Source organism: Rhinatrema bivittatum, chromosome 3, assembly GCF_901001135.1.
Source record: "Rhinatrema bivittatum chromosome 3, aRhiBiv1.1, whole genome shotgun sequence".
In the NCBI taxonomy this organism is placed as follows: domain Eukaryota; kingdom Metazoa; phylum Chordata; class Amphibia; order Gymnophiona; family Rhinatrematidae; genus Rhinatrema; species Rhinatrema bivittatum.
The window spans coordinates 76771867-76790062 of record NC_042617.1 but is presented as its reverse complement, the minus strand read 5'-3'; the positions used below and the strand labels follow the sequence as shown (position 1 = coordinate 76790062).

At 44.0% G+C, this 18196-nt stretch overlaps 1 protein-coding gene across 3 annotated transcripts in view; it reads right to left on the bottom strand.

Moving 5' to 3' along the window:
- The window catches only part of GTF2A1L (general transcription factor IIA subunit 1 like), a 140694-nt gene that overhangs the window by 18497 nt on the left and 104001 nt on the right, over positions 1-18196 (bottom strand). For all 3 annotated transcript variants that reach the window (XM_029593397.1, XM_029593395.1, XM_029593396.1), the window contains one exon: positions 5892-5981. In XM_029593397.1, the coding sequence (XP_029449257.1) occupies positions 5892-5981 (90 nt within the window). The remainder of the gene's footprint in view (positions 1-5891; positions 5982-18196) is intronic.

Below are 18196 nucleotides of genomic sequence, written 5' to 3'. Positions count from 1 at the left end.
TCTTCTCCAGGTCCTGAATAAATGTGTTCTAATGGTGGGAATTAGATATCTCAAGAAAAAGTAAACTGTCCTATAGTTAAATTACTTAAATACTATATTTCCTGAAGTTGTGTAATCTTGGATCATAATGGAGGGCTTGTTAGACAGGTATGACATAAGTTGTTTTTTTTCCCCTGTATCGTGCTGTCAAAAAATGTCTTTTCCTTGTATTACCTGTATTTCTACTCAAGTAATGTTTTGCTTGATGAATGCTTGTAAAAAGTATAAACAGATAATTAAAAAAAAAAAAGATATAGTGGCTGTCATGGAAAACCATGACTGGGATATAGTTATACCAAGCTACAAACTATTAAAAAAAGGACAGGGAAAGAAGAAACGGAGGAAGAGTAGCACTATATAAGTAATTACATAGAAACATAGAAAATTGGCAGCAGAAAAAGGTCGTATGGCCCATCCAGTCTGCCCATCCATCCAATTAATTTAGCATTATAATTCTCATCACTTCCTTAGAGATCCCCTGTATTTATCCCATAATTTCTTGAATTCAGATACTGTTTTTGTCTCCACCACTTCCACTTGGAGGCTGTTCCACACATCCACCACCCTCTATGTAAAGAAATATTTCCTAAGATTACTCCGGAGTCTACCCTCTCTTTCAACCTCATCTCATGACCTCTCATTCTAGACCTCCTTTCCACTGAAAAGGATCTCTTCTTTTGATGTCTGAATGTCTCTATCATATCTTCCCTAGCTCGCCTTTCATGCAGGATATATATATTTAGATTTTTAAGTCTATCCCCATATATTTTAGAATGAAGACCCTTGACTGTTGGGAAGGACGTGAGCATGTGCCCCTTTTGCCATGGCACAATTAGCGCAACCTCTTGGGCTGGGTTCTAAAGCTTGCGCCAACGGCAGGTGAGCAAGTCTTAGCATGGGCCAGTCTAGGACAGAGTCCAAGAGTCTATACCAAGACCAAGCTGAGACTGAAGACTCGGCACAAGCGAGGCTGATGGCTTGCACAGAGTGCTGCTGATGACTGAAGCACAGCTGAAGACTGAAACATGCTGAAGACAAGAACAGAACTGAAGGCTTGAGCAACACTGGAGCTGGAACCAGAATGTGACAGGAACCAGGAGACCTTCTTGCTGAGCCATTCTGAGAGTCTGAGAGCCTTTTATAGGGCACTGGCAGTGATGTCATCCAAGGACACCGAGGGCTTTTCCCTCCACAGGCCCTTTAAACGAAACGCCGTCGCACGCACAAGCACAGAGGAGAAGCCCTTGCAGGGGTGGCGGCATCTAGCTGCGAGAGCTTGCCAGTGGTGTCTGGAGTAAGAGAAGCCACTCAAAGGGTCATCCTGCAGGTGGCGAACATAACAGTACCTCCTCCTCAAGCCTCTTCTCTTCGGCTCATGAAGAGACACACAGGATCCAAGGATTCTTTGGTTTCGGGACTGAACTGAACCACCATACAAGGCTGATGGCTTGAATGAAAGCAAAGATGAAGACTTGGACAAAGATAAGACTGAAGATTTAAACAAAGACAAAGATGAAAACTGGACAAAGATTCTTTGGCAGGAAAGCAACACAGTTCAGAATTCACATAAGAACAGGATTGTACATCGGAGTGGCAAATCTGATAGTTCGGGCAGGGTATTTCGGGTAGCACAATGCTCCTGGAAAGATGGACCCCATTTATTAATCTGTAAGATGCTCCAATCAATGAATGGTTGTTGGAGACTGAGCCAGGGTAGTCAAAGTACAAAAGAGATGGATGCTTTAGAAAGTACATAGAATGAAGGTTTCTTGATGAAAGCCAATCTGCACAGTAATGGGCAAGGAAGCGGTTGTCACATGACCAGTTAAGGGCTCTCTGTAGACAGACAAAATGACACAGGGGGTGGTTAACCACATTAACATAGCAGTGATTCTTGGATAAAGTTGCCCCAGAATCCGGAGTCTACTAAGGCTTCAACCTGAACTGAGCGTTTTCGATAGGTGACACACACCGTTATCAGTTGTGAAGAAGCAGGTTGGTGAAAGTCTACCCACCTGATGAGGCTTCTATTTACAGAATTTTTTGGTCTCGCAGGACGGCGACATACAAAATGGTCTTGAGCAGCACAATAGAGAGAGAGGTTCTGCGATCTTCACCTTTGTTTCTCATCAAGTGAGAGTCAGGTATTATCTAATTGCATTGGTTCTTTGAAGGCGGCCACTTTCGGTGGTTCTAAGATGGATTGTGAGGGATAAGGAAGTCTGGGAACAATGGGAGTGGTCGCTGAAAGCTCTTTTTTTCATGAGCTTGTTCCTGGATCTATACAAATAGCCAGGGCAATAAGTTCTTCGAGGGATGGGGGAAGGTCCCGAGCTGCTAGTTCATCTTTTATTCTCCCAGATAATCCTTGCCAGAAAATGGCGGTTTGGCTAGCCTTGCCCCAACCGAGTTCAGAAGATAGGGTATGAAATTCTACTGCATACTTGCCTACCGAGCGAGTTCCTTGATGAATCCAAAGAATTTCTGTAGCAACAGACAAGAGGCAACCAGGCTGGTCAAAGATCAAGTGAAACTGTTGTATGAAATTATCTAAGTTCCTGAGAAGTCAGTCATCTTGTTCCCACAAAAAGGAAGAGCAAGACCGTCCAACAAGGAAAGGATATACATAATCTTGATACGGTCTGAAAAAAATAGGTCGGCTGTAGTTCACACTGCATCTTGCACACGTTGAGGAATCCTATGCACCCATTAGGATCAACACTATACCTCGGAGATGGCAGAAATTGAATCAGAGATACCAAGGCCTGGATGGGTGTTGGTGCAGGATTTGTCGGGGAAGCACTGGGATGGAAACCAGACTTCGAGCTTGAAACATATCTAAGTGCTGAAACAAGGTCTGTAGTGAATCTTTTACTTGACTGAGTTGCTGCTGGGCCTGTTGCATGAATTTGTACAGGAGACCAATCAGTTCCATTTTTTGCTCCTGTATTTCGTGGGCCAAGGCAGCAATGGCTCATCGCGGAGATGCATTCACCGTGCTCATGACCTCAGCAATGTATTGGGAACGACAAGAGTGTGAGCCCATTTTGCCGTGGCACAATTGGCATAACCTTGTGGGTTGGGTCCTAAGGCTTGCGCCAACGGCAGGTGAGTGAGTCTTCTATACCAAGACAAAGTTGAAACTGAATACTTGGCAGGGGCAAGGCTGAACCTGAAGATCTGAGAAGGCAAGGCTGAAGCTGAAGACTGGCACAGGTGAGGCTAATGGCTTATAGTTTGCACACAGTGCTGCTGAAGACTGAAGCGGAGCTAAAGACTGGAACAGGCTGAAGACAGGAATAGAACTGAAGACGAGCAAGACAGGAGCAGGAGCCAGAACCAAGAACCAGGAGACCTTCTTGCTGAGGCAACGCTGAGAGTCTGAAGAGCTCTTTTATAGGACAGACAGTAGTGACATCATCTGAGGGCATCGCAGGCTTTTTTCACCACGAGCCCTTTAAATGAAATGTCGTTGCGCATGCCTAAGAGAAGCCCTTGCAGGGGTGGCAGCGTCTGCCGTGCGAGCTTGCCGGCAGCGTCTGGGGTAAGAGAAGCCACTCGTGCGGCTATCCCGTGGGCGACAATCGTAACACTGACCATTTTAGTAGCCACCCTCTGGCTCGACTCCATCCTATTTATATCCTTTTGAAAGTGCGGTCTCCAGAATTATACACAGTGTATTCCAAGTAGGTACTCACCAAGAACCTATACAGGGGCAATATTACCTTCCTTTTTCTGCTTAATATTCTTCTCCCTAGGTAGCCAAGCATATTTCTGGCTTTTACCATCAATTTATCCACCTATTTGGCCACCTTAAGATCATCAAATACAATTACCACGAGATCTCGCTCTACCTTTCACTTCCAATATTGTAACTTTCCCTTAGGTTTTTGCATCCTAAATGCATTACTCTGCATTTTTTAGCATTAAATCTTAGCTGTCAGACTTTCGATCATTCACTGATCTTCAGAAGATCCCTCCTCATGTTTTCCACTCCTTCCTGGCTGTCCACCCCTGTTATCAATTTTGGTATTGGCAAAATGACAAACCTTTCCCAAAACCCTTCTGTTATGTCGCTGGTCCAAGGGCAGATCCCTTAGGCACACCGCTAGTAACAAACCCTTTTTCAGTGAAAACTCCATTTACCACTACCCTTTGGCACCTCCCACTCAGTCAGGTTCGAACCCAGTCAGTCACTCTCGGATCAATAGTAAGGGCGCACTATTTATTTATAAGTCTTCTGTGCAGAACTGTGTCAAAGGCCTTGCTGAAATCCAAGTACACTACATCTAGCGCTCTCCCTTGATGAAAATCTGTGGTCACCCACTCAAAGAAATTGATCAGATTTGTCTGATAAGATTTACCACTGGTAAAACTATGCTGCCTCAGATCTTGCAATCCACTGAATTCCAAAAATTGCACCATCCTGTTTTAGCAGCAATTCCATTAGTTGCTTATCTCGGAGGTCAGACTAACTGGCCTATAGTTTCCAGCCTTCTCCTTACTTCCACTTTTATGAATAGGAACACATCCATCCTTTTCCAGTCCTCCAAAACTACTCGAGTCTCTAAAATAACATTGACAAGGTTAGTCAGCGGAGCTGCCAGGGCATCTCTAAATTCCCTTAGTACCCTTGAATGTATCTCATCCAGTTCCAGTGCATCAACATGGAAGCAGGGCCCAAGACCTGGTGTGTCAGTAACGTTGAAGGCTTATGCATCAATGGGTCTGATCCCAACCTCAACTTTGGCAATTGCACCACTGGCTCCATTGCATGACACTTTTTTCTTATACATCAATGAGCTCCAGGAGTCCAGTGAATGACTTACACATGCATGCAGAATGCTTTCATGCTTTGCTTAACTCCAGTGGTGTGACGGATCCAGAAACCAGTGCCACAGAAGGAGGAACTTTGCTTGAGGAGCTCCTATTGAATTCAGCATGGAGGGAGCCCAGAGAGGCCCTGCTCCAAGAGGAAGAATGAATCCGGCTTTTCACTGACCTGCGGTTTTATCCATCTTCCAAGTCCTGTTCCTGTGGGACCTCAGTAACATCTGGCCAGTCACAGCAATCAGCTTAGTCGTGGTGTGGCCCCAGATATTTCTAACAAATATCATGACCATCAGTGATGGACATCTTTCAGCCACACATAAAATCCCTGAAGCCAGTGGAAGTGGCCTTCTTAGAGTAGGACATTCTTTTAAACCTTTTAATTTTTTTGAAGCACTGAAAAGTGTAGCTGAGAGGCTGCTGAGGCATTGAGACAACACGAAGCAAATTAAAATGAAAAGAAACAAAGTACCAAACAGATTATTGACAAAGAGAAAGGGTTTGTGCAGAAATGTAGACAAAATAAAAAGAATGAATGGGGCTTATAAATCAGCATGTGCATGGGAACTTTAAGCCAGGAAAAAAGCTCCCATTCTTCACTGTCTGATGATGTTGCCCTACATGTCTTGGCTAATTTAGCCATGCTTATTGACGGAGACTATTAGGTATATATTTTACTTAGACAATGCAAAAGGTATACTTAGCTCAAAAATAAGGTGAAAACTATCTTTTAATTTTATCTTAGATTTCACTGCTTTCTACTAAATTCTACACACTCCAACAAAATACCTTATTCCATTTATCAAACAATATATTTTACTTTAGCATCCAAAACATAACTATATGAACAACCAATTACACAGGAAATTCTACACAGACTACTACATTTCTGAAATACAGCTTACTTTTTTCTCACATAGTAAAATTCGCAATACCTTTTCCCTTTCATGGATGGGTTATAATACCTTAGAATTATACAAACTATCATTCTGCTTTGAATATTCCAAACATAAGCACTGTACCTTGTCATACTGGCAAACTATTACATTGTCTGTATCAAACAGGTCAGGCACTTCCTGCTCACTGACATCATCCCCAGAATTTAAAGGATCCTAAAATTAGAAAAAAACAAAATCTATCATGTGTCCTTTAAAATTAGCAAAAGGAATCTATTCAATGCTTTTTACAAAATGCACATTGACACTGAGTGATCCATTTGTTTCATGGCTAGTCTTCATGCAAATCTGTATTGTTACAGATAAGGCAGACTAAACCAAACATTAAGAACACTGAGCTTTACCATGGAGTCTTGTATTCTGAAAGCTTGTATAACAAGAACAAAGAAATATTCCTATCACCCTAGATTCATTTTATATTAATGCAGTTGTCATTGCCATGTAGAGTCTCAGCAGTTTTCAGATGGCTGAAATCACTTGGTCTATGGTCTCATGCCTCACAATACAATAGAGATGTGAAACTACAGAAAACTGCAGTTTAGATTTTACTGCTGTATTTTACCGCCACCCCTATTTAAAATTTTAGTGTGCTTGATAAAAAAAACAATACTGTAAATTACTGGCATTATTGTAATGACATTTATCTTGTTAATACCAGCAAGACTTGTCAGACAAAAAATGTTAAATACTGAAATTAGACCAAGATTTTCACTGGAAATTAAATCAGCCTATCACAATAAACCCAACAGAGAGATAACAGTCAGATAAATATACACAAATACACATCTGGGAATATTTAGGGGTCAATTTAACTCTGTTATCTGAGTTCCAGGGGGCAAATCTCTTGGCAAACTTCACAGTTTAAAAGGTACCTGGTACAGCTCAAAAGAAAAATTCATGTTACATATTTTAAATGTATTCTTGCTCAACATACCCCATCTAAGAGTGTATATTGACCTAAATGCAATGACCTTTTAAATATATATTAAAAGGTTTTTATATTCCACCTAATCCAGGGCAAGGAGTTCTAGGCAGACCACAGTGACAAGTACAATTACCATCAAGATTAAACAAACTCACCTAGAATTAAAAACAGATCGTTTTTCATAAATATGCATCTGATAAAAGAGAATTTAAAACCCACGCTTTAGTATAAAAAAACAAAATCAGTGTGAAAAAAAATCAAAATCCGAGCCTTAATGTCGCTCTTCCCCTTCCTCGAATTTTTATAGCATAGGCAGTAATTACTCTTCCTGCTCCCTATCTCTCAATATTTTTCCTTCTTTTATAATTAACGTAATTAAGGCATGAGAGGGAAAAAAAATGAAAATTCCTCTTAGGGTGAGTTCTGGACTGGTCTGTCAGGACTAAAGGAAAGGAAATTAACAGGCAAGGACCAATTTCACCTTCCTTCACATCTTGCAGACCAGTCCAGACTAACCGGGATGTATCTAAGCAGTACTCATTCCAGGCAGGAGTGCTTCCCCCTGGCGAACGCCGCATCCTTCTTTTCCTTTAAGTTTAACCTATAGTGTTTAGTGAAGAAATGCAGCGAGGTCCAAGCAGCTGCTTTGCAGATATCTAGCAGCAAAACTGCTCCGGATTCTTCCCATGATGCTGCTTGCGCTCTGGTGGAGTGTGCCTTGAAACCTTCCGGCACCTTCTTCCATCTGAGTACCTAAGCTGAGGCCACTGCCTTCTTAATCCATTTTGCAATAGAGGCCTTTGACGCTGCCTCCCCTTTGCGTTGCCTTGACAAGTCTGCCTTATTTGTACAGCACACAAACAACCTATCAGATTTTCTGAAGAGGTTATGGTCTCCAGATATCTGAACAGGATCTTTCTTATATCCAGACCTTTCATGCTCAGTTTACTTGCCCTCTCTTCTTTCCTAAAGCCTGGTAAGACTACTACTTCATTCATATGAAAACATGACACCACTTTGGGTAAGAATAAAGGGACCGGTCTTTGGAGAATGAAAAATACAAGTCCCTGCATGACAGGGCTTGCAGCTCTGAGATTCTCCTAGTTGAACAGACTGCCACCAGAAACACCATTTTTAGTGAGGTCCTTTATCGATGCCTGTTTGACTAGCTCAAAAGGTGGCTGATTTAATGCTCTCAACACCAGGTTTAGGTCCCATGTTGACACCTGGTTTCTTCTCAGAGGATGTACTCCATTACATCTTTTAGAAATCTAGATATAGCCGCCTGAGCATCTGGAGGGACTCCTTCAATCTGTCCTCTGAAACAGGCAATTGCTGCCACCTGCACTCAAAGAATTTACCGTTAGGACTTTCTCCAGACCTGTTGCAGAAATTGCAAGATTATTGACAAGTCTGCCTTCTTTGGATTGAAGGCCCGCTGTTCGCACCACTGCTGAAAGCATTTCCAAACTCTTGTGTATGCTCCAGTTTTGGAAGGTTTTCATGTCTTTAATAATGCAGAGATTACTTGTTTGGAGTACCTCTTCTTCCTCAATCTCTGCCTTTCAATAGCCAGGCCATAAGCAAGAAGGGACTTGGATCTTCCATCTACACTGGGCCCCAATGAAGCAGCCCTGCAATTGGGCTGAATTTTATTGGTTTCAATATGCTGCACCTGAGAAGGTCTGCATACCAAGGGCATCTTGACCAATCCAGGGCCCCTAATACTACTGTTCCTGGGTAACTAGCAATTTTTCTGATAACCCTGGCTACCAAGGGACATACTGAGAATATGTACAATAGACTGTGTTACTTCATCCATTCCCCTGGCTAGGTCGCTTCTTGACTTGCTGAAGAACTGTTCTGCCTTTGTATTTTTGTCGGTTGCCATCAAGTCCCCACTGGGACATCCCCATCTGACTATTTGCTGGAAGGCAGCATCCGCCAGTTCCCATTTCCCTGGGTCCAGTTCTTGGCAACTCAAAAAATCTGCTTGGACATTCTGTGATCCTGAATATGGGTTGCAGAGATGTCTTGCAGGTAATTCTCTGCTCACTGCATCAGCAACTGGGTTCCTTTCTGGGCGTGCCTGCTCATTTTGTCTCCCTCCTTGTTCACATATGTCATGGTTGTGGCACTATCTGAAAAAATCTTCACTGCTCTTCCCCGGAGTATTTCCTGAAACTCCTCTAATGCCATCCGGACTGCCCTTGTCTCCAGGGCATTCATTGGCCATCTTGTCTCCTGTGGGGACCTTCGGCCTTGCACTATGTATGTTTCGCAAGGTGCCCCCATCCTTTCCTGCTGGTATCTGTGGAAACGGGGGGGTTCTCTAGATTTCCTCCTTTCATGAGGTTGTTCCTGGACAGCCACCGGCCTAGGCTGCCTCGCATCTTGGCTAAAAGAAGGAGTCACTTGAAGTATCCCTGCTGCGGCAACCACCTAGAAATAAGACTCTCCTGTAGTGGTCTCATGGGTGCTCTTGTCCAGGGGACTACCTATGGTTGCTGTCATGGACCCAAGAAAGTGTAAATATGTCAAGGCTGTATGGCTTTGGTCCTTTAGCAATGACCTGACCTGTTGCTGCAGCTTGTGATTCCTCTGCTGGAATGACCTGACCTGCTGCTACAGCTTGTGAATCCTCTGCTGCGGCAGAAATACTTTGCCCATCTTGTGTGAAATCGAGTCCCCAAATGCACCAATTCTTTAGATGGCTGCATGTGGCTTTTGGTTTGGTTCACTATCCAGCCCAAGCTCTGCAACACCTGAACCACACTCTGAGTTGCTTGCACACCCTCCTGGACTGAGTTGGCTCTTATCAGCCAATTGTCCCCTCCTTGTGGAGAAATGACGCTACTATGACCATCACCTTTGTGAAAGTTCTGGGGGCTGTTGCAAGCCCAAACGGTAGTGCCTTGAACTGAAAATGGTGCCCTTCTATTGCAAACCTCAGAAACTGTTGATGACTTTGCCTGATGGGTATGTGCAGGTATGCTCCTGTAAGGTCCAAGAAGGATAGGTATTCTCCTTTGCGCACTGCCACAACTTCCTTGCTCCTGCTTCGGTACCAGAACAATGGCATCTAACTGTAGCAAACTGTACACCGTCTTCCAGATCTCTTTATTTCTTTGAGTCCCTGAACAGGGATCTGACATAACTTTTGCATATTGGAGCTTTCAATCCAACGCATAACCTTGACAAACCACCTCCAGCACCCATTTGTTGCCTGTGAACTGGGCCCAATCCTCATAGAATTTCTGCAGGCGGCCCCCCCACTAGTGGAATCAAGGCGTGGCTTTTGCAATTGTCAGAAGGCCCTTTTCCTGAAGGTGCTGCTCTGAACTTACCCTCATGGCTTCCTGCTTGCTGCCTCGAAAGAACTGCGACCTCCCGGAAGACCTAGCCCTCTGTCGTCCCTCAGATGAAATCTAAAGGCAGGGCCTCTGGCCACAGGCTTCCTGTATTCCAACAGCCTTGGCGGCTTTGATTCTCCAAATTCCTTTACCATTGTGGCCAAACGTTCACCAAATAACAGCTTCCCTTTAAAGGGCAGCCTGATTAACCTTGCTTTAGAGGCTGAATCTGCCACCCCATTTCTTAGCCATTGCAATCGCCTCGAGATAACTGCCGTGGCTGCCTGTTTAGAGGAGATCCTTATAATATCATATAAGATGTCTGGCAAAAAGGCTGCTGCTGCTGCTTCCATGGTTAACTGTTCTGGTCCTCCCTGGTCCTGTCCTTACCACATGGTCACCGCAAATTACCACTTACAGGGCTAAACTAGCCAGATCAAAGGATCCCTGAGAGCTGTACCTCACTCCAGGAATTTTGGTTCTTCTCCACAATGCTATTACCGTAGCATCCACCTGAAGTGTCAAAGAATTTCTCCCTTTCTTGCAGGGGTTACAGGCCTTCCATGGTTCTGAAATTCTTTAGGGCCAGCTCCAGAATGTCCCACTCCACTGCCATCATATCTTGAATGGCCGAGTGCAGCACAAATGCTTTGGCTGGCTTCTTAATCCCTGTAAGTATTGGGTTACCCTTGGGTCTGTCCTCTTTTAACTGCCTTCTTCCAACTTAGAGACTTTAGAAATGAGAGCATTCATGTCTTGCTGTCTGAACAGCCTGACTGCTGAGTCATCGGTCTGCTCCCTCTTCCAGCTCCTCCTTGTCCAATTCCCCAGCAGAAAAGATTTCTTTCCTTAAAGGGCTGAGTTCATGGCACCGGGGAGACATTCCTCCCTCTGGTTACAATTGTGCTCTCTTCCTGAAGGGACTTTGTCTTGTGCCCCTCGGGGCTGACTATTCTGCTGCCCCTTTAATTCCAATTAGGCCCTGTGCATCTTCTTTATGAAATGCACTGAAACTCTGGGCCTCCTGGAACCTTCATGACTTCAGTGACCTTGCTGCCCTGGTTCTTGTATCGAGGACAGCCTATGCAGGCCTGATATTGCAAGGGGCCTTTGTGCTGACAGTAGTAAGAGGGGCTGGGACCCAGGGTTACAACTAGAACGCTCTCCTTCCTCTTGGGGACTGCGATGCTTCTTTTCCCCATCACAGTTTTTACAAAAGAATCTGCGTGCACCACACTCTGCAACTCCTCTCCTTCTCCAAACCTGGTCTCTGAGGGGGAGGGGAAATGTGGGCAGAGTCCTCCATTGCCACTATGCCACATTCTGGAAATCGGATTGTCCTGGGGGCAGGGAAGAGCAAATACCGTCGGCGGACCTTGAATGTGATCCCCTAACTCAGCCCCAGCCTATCAGGGAGGAACGCTACCCACTTTCTGGACGGTTAGACTCTGAGGCCGCGTCTTTTCTTTTTTCTCTTGTCAGAACTTCCGCCTACCCTCTGGCTGGAGGCAGATGACTACTGATGAATCCTCAAACAGGACCACATTATATAGAGAAGCACTGTGAAGGCAAAGATTAGTCCTCTGCCTCCCTCTACTGGTAGGAGGAAATCCCTGTTGGTTTGGACTGATCTGCAGGTAAAAGCCTTCAGCTGCTTTCTGAACATTCAGTAGTCAACAATGTCTTGGATCTCAGCAGGGGGTGAATTCCACAAAATGAGACCTGCAACAGAGAAGGTCCTCTTGCAAAATGTCCTATAATTGTGCCTCTTTATGCAAGGATAGGGCAAGAAGGTGTTTACCAGAAGACAAGAAGGAAAAGACTTGCAAACAATCTTGCAAATATTGAAAGCCATCATTTTTAAGGGCTTTGTACACTAGTGTAACTAGTTTAAAGTTCAGTTTCTGGGCAACTGGCAGCCATTGCAACTCCCACAATTTGGTGGTAATATGATCCCTAACTGAGCTGACAGTAATTAAACAAGCAGCAGAGTTCTGCAATATCTGACATGTATGAAAAGCAAGTTTGCTTACCGGAAACTATGTTCTCCATAGACATTAGCCATACCAAGAGTGACATCATCTGACAGTTCCAAATGGACCCTTCTCTTTTAGTTCATAGAACTTTTGCTCTACTGAATATGTTTATTTATTTATTTAAAGACTTTTATATACCGGTATTAGTGGGGGACGTCATACCGGTTTACATTTGAACATTAAGCTTGGAAAATACATATTAACAGGGAGATGAAACGGAGGCGGGGGGGGAGAACAAGAATGCAGTATGGAAAATATAGATTAAAAAAAAGGCAAAAACAACAAGAGAAAACCTTAACATAAGGCATGTATAATCACACTGTGAGGGGCTTAAGGGTTGGCAGTGGGAGAAACTATACTGGGTATGCTCCTTTAAATCTATTCTGGATAAGATCATTTAAATAACCAAGTTTTAGATACTTTTTAAATTTAATCATACAAGGTTCAAGATGCAGGTTGGGAGGCAGGGAGTTCCAGAGGGCGGGGCCAGCAATTGAAAAGGCACGGTCGCGTGTGGAGGATAGATGGGCTAATTTCAGTGATGGCACAAGTAGGGTGCCTTTGTTGGCAATTCTGGTGGGTCGAGTAGACTGGGGAGAGTTGAAAGGGATGTCTAGCCATTTGGAGTTGTGGGCATGTATGGATCTGTGTACTATGGTCAATGTTTTGTAGTGAATGCAGGAGAGGATAGGGAGCCAGTGTAGGTCTCTAAGGATGGGGGTGATATGTTCGTGTTTACGGGTATTTGTGATAAGTCTTGCTGTGGCATTTTGTAGCATTTGTAGGGGTTTTATTGTGGAGTAGGGTAGCCCTAGGAAGAGAGCGTTACAGTAGTCCAGTTTGCTAGGTATGGTGGCTTGGATCACTGTACGAAAATCTTTGTTGTATAGTAGTGGTCTGAGGTTTTTTTAAGTACATTGAGTTTGAAGAAACCTGCTTTTTGGATGGAATTAGCATAGTTTTTCATGTTTAGTTGATGATCAAAGAGAACTCCTAGATCCTTTACAAATGGTTGTGTTGTAGGGGTTTGGGCTTGGGATCAATAGTTAGGGGGGTGGAGTGGGTGGGAGGAGATAACCAGGAGATCAGTTTTATTTGTATTGAGAGCAAGGTGGAGGTTTGTGAGTAGGGAGCTGATGGCTGCAAGGCAGCTTTCCCAGTGCTTTAGGGCATCAGAGATGGAGTTGTGGATGGGAATGATGATCTGGACATCATCAGCGTAGAGATAGAACTTTAGTTTAAGCTCAGAGAGGAGTTGGCAGAGAGGGGTGAGGTAGACATTAAAGAGGGTGGATGAAAGTGAAGAACCTTGTGGGACTCCTTGATGTAAGGGGTGGGGGGTGGATGTGGTGTTGCCAATTTTAACAGAGAACTTTCTATTCGATAGGAAGGATTTGAACCAGGCGAGTGCTAGGCCTGTGATGCCAATGTTTTCCAATGGGCCAGGAGGTGGTGGTGGCTGATGGTGTCAAAGGCTGCTGAAATATCGAGGAGGGCAAGGAGGTAGCTGTGGCTTTGGTCCATGCCTCTGAGGAGGTGGTCAGATAGGGAGAGGAGTAGCGATTCAGTGTTAAAGTGTTTTCGGAAGCCGAATTGTGAGATATGGAGGATCGCATGACTTTCGAGGAAGTCCATGAGTTGTGAATTAACGACTCTTTCCATTAGCTTGGCAATAAATGGGAGGTTGGATATTGGGCGAAAATTGGCAGGGTCTTTCGGGTCTAAGGAGGGTTTCTTTAGAAGAGGTTTGACTACCGCATGCTTGAGTGGGTCTGGGATGGACCCATGGGCGAGAAAACAATTGAGATCTGCAATAGCTTTGGCTATGGAGTTCGGGATAGCTAGTAGGGCTTTAGAGGGGATGTGTCGCTGGGGTGGGGGTTCCCATGTGGGTGTTGCTTCGGGAGCCCCACAGTCAATTTCAGAGCGAAATCTATCTAGGTAGTTGACTTTCCAGGGAGATGGGCGAGTAATTTAGCAAGGTTAATTCATCCTGCTGTCTATGGAAAACACTTTTTACGGTAAGCGAACTTGCTTTCTCAATCGACAAGCAGAACTGAATCAGCTATGAGATGTGGGGAGTCCCAAGCTGAGGGCTGCAACAGAGCACTTACTGAAAAGGCAACTAAGACTCCACTGTGGGAGGTAGACTATTGGGTGAACAGACAAATCTAATTGTCCAAATTTACTGACAGTTCTTGACAGATTGTTCAGACAGTAATGAGACAAGAAGGTGTACAGTGACAACCAAGTTGCAGCTTTGCAGATATTTTCATTAGGCATGGCTCATAGATAAGCGAATGAAACAGCCATGGCTAGGCTCTTAATGAGCCTCAACCAACACTGTTATTTGGAGGCCAGCCAGCATATAATTCATGATACAATCTGCTAGCCAATTGGCAACTGCTATGCCCAAACAGGATCATAATGGATGAACAGTTGTGAGGCCTGACAATGCGTGCTGAGTTCCTTCGATAGCAAGCCAAGACTCTTTTACAGTCTAATGTATGATGGCCTCTCTCCAATCCTTCATTTTCGTGTGGCCTTGGAAAGAATGTTGACAATATGATGGCTGACACCACTTTTGGTAGAAACTTGGGGTGAAGAAATGCATATATGGAGAGCAATGTGCTAGCACCTGAAACTCACTGACATTTCTGGCTGATGTGATTGCAACAAGGAATAATACATCCCATGTGACAAACTTCAAAGAAGCTGACTCCAATGGCTTGAAGAGTAGCTTCATAAAGTGTGCCAGAATTACATTAAGATCCCATGGAACAGGAGATTTGGCCACAGGTGTGGTATATCATAGGCCTTTCATAAATTTTGACACTAAAGGATGAGTAAAAATTGGCTTTCCTTCTACTTGAACATGGTAGACTGCTATGGCATTGAGTGCATCTTGACAGACAAAGTACTAGGTCATGAAGAGGAAAAACAGAAGCAGCTCTCAGTTCGCATGTGAACAGATCCAAGAAGCTTTGACGACACCAGGACATGAATCATTTCCATTTAAATCTGTAAGCCCTTATGGCTGAGGGTTTTCTGGCAGATACCAGTATGTCTTCATTTCCTTGGGTAAGAAAAGTGATGCAATCAGCAAATGCTCAACATCCAGGTTGTCATATTGAGAAAGAGGAGGTTTGGATGAATCAGATGACCCTCTTCTTGAGTCAACAGGTCGGCCCTAGAGGGATTCAGGGGCTGATGGACAGCTGTACTATGTACAAGAACCACAGTCATCTGGGCCATACTGGTGTAATAAGCATCAGGTAGGCCTGGTCCTTGAGCACTTTTTGCAGTGTACTCGCTAACAGTGGAATCTGTGGAAAGCATAATGAGATCTACATTCCAAGTGAGAAGAAAAGGGTCCTGAGGGGATCTGAGTTTGCTTGGAATAATGGAAAAAAATCTTATGTGCCTGGTTTTTTAGGAGGGGGAAAATTATTAACTAAACCTAAAAGGGTGCCTGCTCGTCTGGGGCACACATTTAAAAAAAAAAAAAAAAAAGAAAAAAGAAGGCCTGTATTTCTAGCAATTGATTGGAGTGGGGTGGGGTGTTACCTGGCCATAAGGCTCTGTGCGGAGAAGCAAAGTCTTGGGACTCGGGAGCAGGGAAGGAGCAGGGTCTCTGGACTGCAGATAATCCTGGGTCACTAGCGTTTCCAGAACTCACTAAGTGAATTTTTGTTTCTGATTGTAGTTATATATTGGTGGTTGTTATAGAAGTGGTGCATAATTGTAAGATTGTGTGCCTGGTTTTTAGGAGGGAGCAAATTATTAACTAAACCTAAAAGGGTACTGCTTGTCTGAGGCATAGATTTAAATTAAAAAAAAAAAAAAAAGAGAAGGCCTGTACTTCTAGCAATTGTTTAGTTCAGGGATTCTCATGATTGGGCTACAACTTGTTAAGGAAGGACATAGAGGACAGAAAAGGGGGAGGAGTAGTTCTTTATGTAAAAAACAATATACAAGCAACTGAACTGCATGGAATATGGGGTAAAGAAGAAGCATTATGGGCCATCCCAAAAAAAGAAAAAAGAGGATGGTGCATCCATTTATAGTGAAGTGAACTTAATTGGAAGAATTGGAAAGATCTGGTCAAGGACATCCAGCATCAGATTCATAACAGATTGCTAACTCCTCCTCCAACAGCCTCACCTATCTGGTGGGAACATTAATGGAGGCTCTGTTGAAGAAAACGATAGTGAATTATCTACAGTCAGGAGGATTGCTGGACCCGAGACAACATGGATTCACTAGGGGAAGGTCCTGCCAGACAAATCTGATTTTTTTGATTGGGTAACTAAAGAACTGGATCGAGGAAGAGTGCTTGATGTGATCTTCTTGCATTTCAGCAAAGCTTTTGATACAGTCCCGTATAGGAGGCTTGTGAATAAAATGAGAAGTTTGGGAGAGAGCGCTAAGGTGGTGCCACGGATTACAAACTCGTTGACGGACAGAAGACAGCGTGTAATGATAAATGGAACCTACTCTGAAGACAGAATGGTGTTAAGCGGAGTGCCATAGGGATCAGTGTTGGGACCAATTCTGTTCAATATCTTTGTGAGTGACATTGCAGAAGGAATAAGAAGTTAAAGTTTGTCTATTTGCAGATGATACTAAGATCTGCAACAGAGTGGACACGCCAGAGGGAGTAGAGAGAATGAGATGGGATTTAAGGAAGCTTGAACAGTGGTCAAAGATATGTCCGCTGGGTTTCAATACCAAGAAGTGCAGAGTCATGCATCTGGGGTGCTGTAATCCAAAAGAGCTATATGTGTTGGGGGGTGAAGGGATTTTGTGCATGGAACAAGAGAGGAACCTTGGGATGATAGTGTCTAACAATCTGAAGACAGTAAAGCAATGTGAAAAGGTGATAGCTAAAGCCAGAAGAATGCTGGGCTGCATAGAAGAATAACTAGTAAACAAACAAAAAGGGAGGTGATAATCTCCCTATAAAGGTCCTTAGTGAGGCCTTACCTGGAGTACTGTGTTCAGTTCTGGAGACCATATCTCAAAAGGGACAGAGAGGATGGAGGCTGTCCAGAGAAGGGGGGACCAAAATGGTGGGTAGTCTCCATCAAATGACTTATGAGGAGAGGCTGAAGAACATAAATATGTATACCCTGGAGAAGAAGAGGTGCAGGGGAGATATGATACAGACCTTCAGATACCTGAAAGGTTTTAATGATGCACAAACAAACCTTTTCTGTGGGAAAGAAATCAGTAGAACTAGGGGTCACAAAATGAAACTCTAGGGAGGAAGACTCAGAACCAACGCCAGGAAATATTTGTTCATGGAGAGGGTAAATGGATGCCTGGAATGCCCTTCCAGAGGAGGTGGTGAAGACAAAACAGTGAAAGATTTCAAAGGGGCATGGAAAAAACATTGTAGATCCCTAAAGGCTAGAGGTTAGAAATGAAGAAATGAGTGCATGGGGCTGACTTGCTAGTGTGGTGGTTACTACCCTTAACCAATAAGTCTTCATACGTTGATGCAACACCATCACTGCTCTCTGCTTCAACGGCAGGGGGAAAAGAAGAAAAGGGGAATTAGAGTCAGACAGCAAGCAACAAGGATATTGAATCTGGCAGTCTGGGAAAACAAACATAGGGGTAAACTTGCTGATGTGGCTGTTACTACCCTTAACCAATAAGCCTGAAACTCTTGATGCAATTCTAACCTTGCTCTCTGCTACTATGGCAGAAGGTAATGGGGAATTGGACTCAAACAGCAGGCAACAAGGGCCCTGACTTTGACAGTCTGGGAAACTAATAAGTATGGGGGTGACTTGTATGGGGCAGCAGAACTTCCATGAGCTTGCTGGGCAGACTGGATGGACCATTGGTCCTTTTCTTCCATCATTTCTATGTTTCTTTCCAACTTTCTGTTTTCCTCCCAGGAGAAGTAATCAACGGATGGATGCCCCCAAAGACTGAACAGCCTGTCAGCTACTGATTGATGTAGGGACCATTCATAAGGACAAAACACCTGACTGAGGTGACCTATCAATGTTTGGAAATCCCTAGAAGGTAGGCTGCTTGCAGAAC